Raw genomic sequence first — 5,914 nt, 5'->3', positions numbered from 1 at the left:
GGAGGCGAGGCCCTGCAGCTTTCCTCCCAGACGTACTACTGCGAGATCCACGTCGACCGCGGCGGCGTCAAACAGGAACGCCCATACCCTCCACCTACTAAGACTCTCAATCCGCCACACCCACAAAAAGCCGAATCACACCATACCCACAAGTGGCCGAACCCATCCCCTACTCACAACGTACCAAATCCACGCGCAGGACCCCATCGCCATCGCAAAGCCCTCCAAGATGATCACGACGGGCTGCGGCGCCAAGCTCATGGTCGAGATCCTCCCGCAGATCCGGGCAAGGTGCGCCCCCGCCGTCAAATGGGCCATGGACCAGTCGAAATCCTCGGAGGAGGGGACGCTGATCTACTTCGAGCGCGTCTCCGCCCCAGGCCAAGGCGAGACCTACCAGTCCGTGAGCGAGTCCCTGAATAAGGGGCTGTACGTCCTCTGCGAGCACTACGGCATCGCGATGGCCTACCGCAACGGCGTCCAGCTCGACAGGACGAAGACCTACTTCGGCTTCCACAACGAGGTTTCTTTTTCTGCGCTACCCCCCCCCCCCCTCTACCCTCTCAACTCACCACACTCCCAACACCCACCACCGCATGCAGCTCCAGAAGAACGCCTTTGTGGACGCCTTCAACACCAACCCCAAGGGCATCCCACAGATCAAGCTGAACCACCTCGGGACGATCTTCGTCGACACGGTGCGTGTCGGTCTCGCCCCCCGACCCTCAAAATCGCGAACGGCCAGAGCAGAGAGGGCGACGGCGGAACACGAGGGGGCAACGGAAACGCTACCAATGACGCGAACCGAGGCACGGGCGACGACGGGGACGGGGAGGGCGACAGCGACGTCGAGGTTGACGCAACGGTATCGAGAGCGCCACCCAAACAGAGTCGGACAGCCATGGAGGTCACCGAATGGAGGGCGAACGGCACGATACGAAAAGGCAGGGCGAGGCGGATGGAGAAAGAAGTGCCGAGGAGGCCATGGTGGAGGGGAGGGACGGGAGGACGAAAGAAGCGCGAGGAGGACGAGCGACCCGCACAGGCCGCGAGCAGACAGCGCCTGCTGGCCACCTCGAGACATTCGCAAAGAACGCTAGCTACATGGGAGGGCTTCGTGAAGGATGGATTGAAAAACATTCGAACAAAGAATTTAAACAAAACAACTCTCTCTCACAGCAGACAGGCTCGACACAGGTGCGAACTGGCGCGTGCTAGTACTATCACCGGCACACCACGAACAAAGAAGAGGCGACCTTGTGACGGTGCCCTGGCAAAATCGTCCCGATTTCGATGCGCGATTTAGCTAAGTCCCAGAGCCGTTTACGCATGAGCGGGCCCCCTCACCAGCCTAGGGCTCGCGCTTCTGGCCCGAGGTGTCGCCGCTGCCTCCCGCGCCCTCCGGCGCCTGCTGCTACTGCCGGTCGGCCGGTCGGGTCCGCGCGACGGCTCCATCCTCGAGACGTAGCGGTCGCTGAGCGCTTTCTCGACCGCTACGTCTTCCAGTGTACCCACCCACCGCGACCCTCGAACCTGCGCTGCGCGGCGCAGTTGCTGCCGAGCGAGACGCCCCCGCCCGCGCAGGGGCGGCATCACCAGACGCTACCGCATGGCCGAGCAGCGAGCAGTGTGTGCCGCAGTGCCCGTCCGGGCCCTCTTGCAGCTGCCTCTATTGGGCGTAAACCGCGGATATAAGGGTCTATACGGAGGTGGGTGGCCTCTTAGAGGTATGGGAGCCGCTGGCACCGCGCTGGGCGCCGCGGATGCACGTACGAACGAACATTATGAAATCGGGACGATTTTGACCCCAAAATCACAAGGTGCCGGCAGAGGATGCAGTGACGTGACACACACACACACACACACACACACACACACACACACACACACACACACACACACACACACACACACACACACACACACACACACACACACACACACACACACACACACACACACACACACACACACACACACACACACACACACACACACACACACACACCTGAGGGAGGGTGTAGAGGATGTAGAGTGTAGAGCGCTGTAGAGCTGTAGAGATGTAGAGCGCTCTGGAGCGCTGTAGAGCTGTAGAGCTCTACATCCGCCGCGTGACGAGGCGCCTGCGTTGTAGAGCGATGTAGAGGCGCTCTACAACGTGAAATCTCTACAACAAACTCTACATCATAAGCGGCGAACGAGGCACGGTCGCTCTCCGACATGAGGCGCGTTGCACTTGCCAGGCTGGTCATGACGCAGTTATAGGGTGTTGTGTGCCGTCAGAGTGACTCTCTGTGTGTCAGGGATAGTCAGGGCCGTCCATCAGAGCTCCAGTAAGCTCGGAGACACCCCATTAGCGCGGCTCGACCTCTTTGAGTCACTGCCTTCCCGGCGGTTTTGCTGTAGAGCCTCTACAACAAACTCTACAACAAAATCGCGCTCTACATCGCTCTACAACGCAGGCGCCTCGTCACGCGGCGGATGTAGAGCTCTACAGCTCTACAGCGCTCTACATCTCTACAGCTCTACAGCGCTCTACACTCTACATCCTCTACACCCTCCCTCAGACACACACACACACACACACACACACACACACACACACACACACACACACACACCGCTCACCCACGCGCACCGGGCCTTGCACTTTAAATGCCGTGGGGCTCCTGTCGTTAGACGTGGAGACGCGAGGGTCGCCCCCCCTTGCCCCACCACCTCGAGTGTGTGGAGAAGTTTACCTTACCTTACCTTACCCGACCCTCTGGTTTGGTGGTTAGCTCACATTTCACCTCCAACAACCGAGGAGGCGGGAGCGCACGCCCCCCCACGCGTCAGCTTGACGGGGTAGACGGATACTGTATTGCCGGAGACAGGTCTCTCTCGGCACTCGGCCAATCCCTCGGCACTCTCGCGTAAAGCCGTAGTCGAGTCAGGCGGGCTTGACGGTGATGATCGCCTCCACCTCCACCGGCGAGTCGAGCGGCAGCGTGTTGGTGCCTGCGTACACCACGACACCGCAGGTATGAAAGAAAACGAACTCAGTCGTCGGATCAAGGGGATCTCTTCGTGCACGGGGCATCTCTGCGCCGTCTGTCCAGCCGCCCACGACGCCGCAGTCAGCGTGATAGCCATCCGCGAGAAGAGCAGTGCCCCGCAAAGTAATTAACTAATTAACAACTAATTAACAACGAATTAATTCACAGCCAGAAAGCAGAGTCACGCAACACTGCTACGTGCGCGGTGACTCGATCTCAGCTGTATCTCGGCTGTATCTCGGCTAGATCTCGCCGATGGCGGAGCGAGCGTGCTACATTCTTTTCTTTTCTTGGCTGTATCTCGGCTAGATCTCGCCGATGGCGGAGCGAGCGTGGTAGCCTCTCTTCCCGCCAAGCACCGCCATCATCACGTCAGAGCAGCCTACGGCCGAGATCGCGCGAGATCGAGATCGAGATCGAGATCGAGATCGCGAAATCGCGGCAACGCCTCTCTGCTGCAGCCTCATCGCCTCTCGGCTAGAGATTACCCTCAGCCAAGATTCGCCGAGATTCGCCGAGATTCGCCGAGATTCGCCGAGATTGGACCCGGTGAGATCTCGGCTAGATCTCGGCTGCACCTCGGCTGCACCTCAGCGGCATGTGTCCGCTTGATCTCGGCTGGATCTCGGCGAGAATCTCGGCGGAGATCTCGGGGAGATCTCGGCGACGATCTCGGCGAGATCTCCCCTCTCTCTCGCGCCATTCAACACGAGGTGCTGCTGTTTGAACTCGGGCGCGGACGCGACGATGCCGAACAGCTTCACGACCTATTGCGGGCAATCTCGATCGGATCTCGATCTCAACCATATCTCGCGACGATGCCGAACAGCTTCACGACCTATTGCGGGCAATCTCGATCGGATCTCGATCTCAACCATATCTCGCGACGATGCCGAACAGCTTCACGACCTATTGCGGGCAATCTCGATCGGATCTCGATCTCAACCATATCTCGCGACGATGCCAAACAGGTTCACGACCTATGACAGCGAACCACTTCTTTCAACAACGTGTTTCAACAAGCGGTCTCTCGCCGATGCAGCCGAGATCTTCCCGAGATCGAGTTGAGATCTGCCCGAGATCGGATCAAAATGAATTGAGATCCGCCCGAGATCGAATTGAGATCTAACTGAGATCTCGCCTCCTCCACGCGGTCGAGATATGACTGAGATCTGCCCGAGATCTGCCGAGATCTGGTCGAGAGAGATTGAGATCTGCCCGAGATATGCTCCAGATCTAACTGAGATCTCGCCTGCTCCACGCGGTCGAGGTCGCCGCCCAGCTGGTCCTGGCAGCGAGATACACAACCGAGATTCAGCCGAGATCGTCCGAGATCGAGATCAGCCGAGGCCAGCCGAGATCGTCCGAGATCAGCCGAAGTCAGCCGAGATTCAGCCGAGATTCAGCCGAGATTCAGCCGAGGTCAGCCGAGGTCAGCCGAGATCCAGCCCTCGGCGGCGTCTCGGCTGCATCCCTGCGGCATCTCGCGGCATCTCCGACACATCTCGGCGGCATCTCGGCTGCGGCTGGTCCTGGATCGTGGCGAGCAGACCGAGCCCGCACCTGTCGAGATCTCCCGAGATCTCGCCGAGATCTAGCCGAGATCAGCCGAGATCTTGCCTCGGCGACACCTCGGCGACATCTCGGCGGATCTCCCGGCGATCTCCCGGCGATCTCCCGGCGATCTCCCGGCGATCTCCCGGCCATCTCTCGGCCATCTCCCGGCCATCTCTCGGCGATCTCTCGGCTCCCTCCCACCACTTTGCCGCCTCCTGCGCCTCCTCCAGCGATAGACCGCCCTCGCCGCCGACAGTGCCCGTCGCCATGCTGCCGTCCGGCCTGCGCATGAACAGTTTCTTTTCTTTGATTAATTAACGAATTAATGATTAACCGTCGCCATGCTGCCGTCCGGCCTGCCCACGAACAATTTGTGTTTAAACTAATTAATTCGTTCCTCAACTAATTAATCAGATGATTATCCATCCGGCCTCGCCATTCAAGGTGCACACACTCCGGCACTGTCTCAAGAAGCGGCATCAGTGTCGCGGAAGCATCTCGGAAGCGTCTCGGACGTGTCTCGGAGGTGTCTCGAAGTGCGAGGCGGGAAAGGTAGGATCTCGGCAGCATCTCGGAAGCGTCTCGGAAGCGTCTCGGAAGCGTCTCGGAAGCGTCTCGGAGGCGTCTCGGATGCTCACTTGATCGGAAGATGTCCGGAGAGGTAGAGGCGCGTGGGGCTCTCCCAGCAGGCGATGGTGTAGTTCGCCTTTGGTGTCCCCGCCGCCGGCAGAGTCAGGCCGAGCTCCCTGCGGCGGGGCGTGGCGCGATTGGCAGTCAGCAGCGCCGTCGGCGGCCAGCAGTGGCACGCCGCTCTCTCGATCCACTCACGCTCGCTGTGCCGCACGGGTCTAAGGTCTGCGGCTGGCGCGGAGGGCTGCGACTCAGGCATGGGACAGTGGCAGAGCGCCGGCGGCGCTGGCCGCTATGCACACGTCCTCCGACGTGGTTGGGCGCTCGCACGGCCGTGTGGGCGGGCGCAGCTCACTTGATGCGGGCCTCGGTGTGCAGCGGCGCGGTGCGGCGCAGCGCCGAGGCCGCGAGCGAGCGCGGCGACGCTGAGGCGAAGGCAGCTCGCATGTCGATACACACCCGGTCGCAAAAAAAAACGCCGGGCACGCGCAGCCGCCCGAGGGGCCGTCGTCGGAGGCCTCGGGTGAGCAGGCGGAGGCCGAGCAGGAGAGGCTGCGTGCGGAGGAGGAGCGGCGAGCGCGTGAGCGCCAGCAGCGGGAGGAGCGGCGGGAGGCGAACGCTCAGTGGTGGCGAGCGGTGTGGCGCGAGACAGAGACCGCGCGCGCCAGAGCTCACCAGATCGCGCAGCT

The 5,914-nt window shown here is 60.9% G+C and overlaps 1 protein-coding gene across 1 annotated transcript; it reads right to left on the bottom strand.

The window, feature by feature from the left end:
* Positions 1-4,917: 4,917 nt before the first annotated feature.
* Positions 4,918-5,672, bottom strand: EMIHUDRAFT_224052 (Hypothetical protein; the record flags this gene model as incomplete). The annotated part of the gene is made up of 3 exons (XM_005791282.1): positions 4,918-4,951; positions 5,234-5,341; positions 5,581-5,672. 3 exons carry the CDS (start codon positions 5,670-5,672, stop codon positions 4,918-4,920), a joined length of 234 nt encoding a protein of 77 aa, XP_005791339.1.
* Between the last annotated feature and the right edge of the window lie 242 nt (positions 5,673-5,914).

The sequence above is a fragment of the Emiliania huxleyi genome (assembly GCF_000372725.1).
Source record: "Emiliania huxleyi CCMP1516 unplaced genomic scaffold EMIHUscaffold_114, whole genome shotgun sequence".
In the NCBI taxonomy this organism is placed as follows: domain Eukaryota; phylum Haptophyta; order Isochrysidales; family Noelaerhabdaceae; genus Emiliania; species Emiliania huxleyi.
This window is presented reverse-complemented; position numbering and strand designations above follow the sequence as displayed.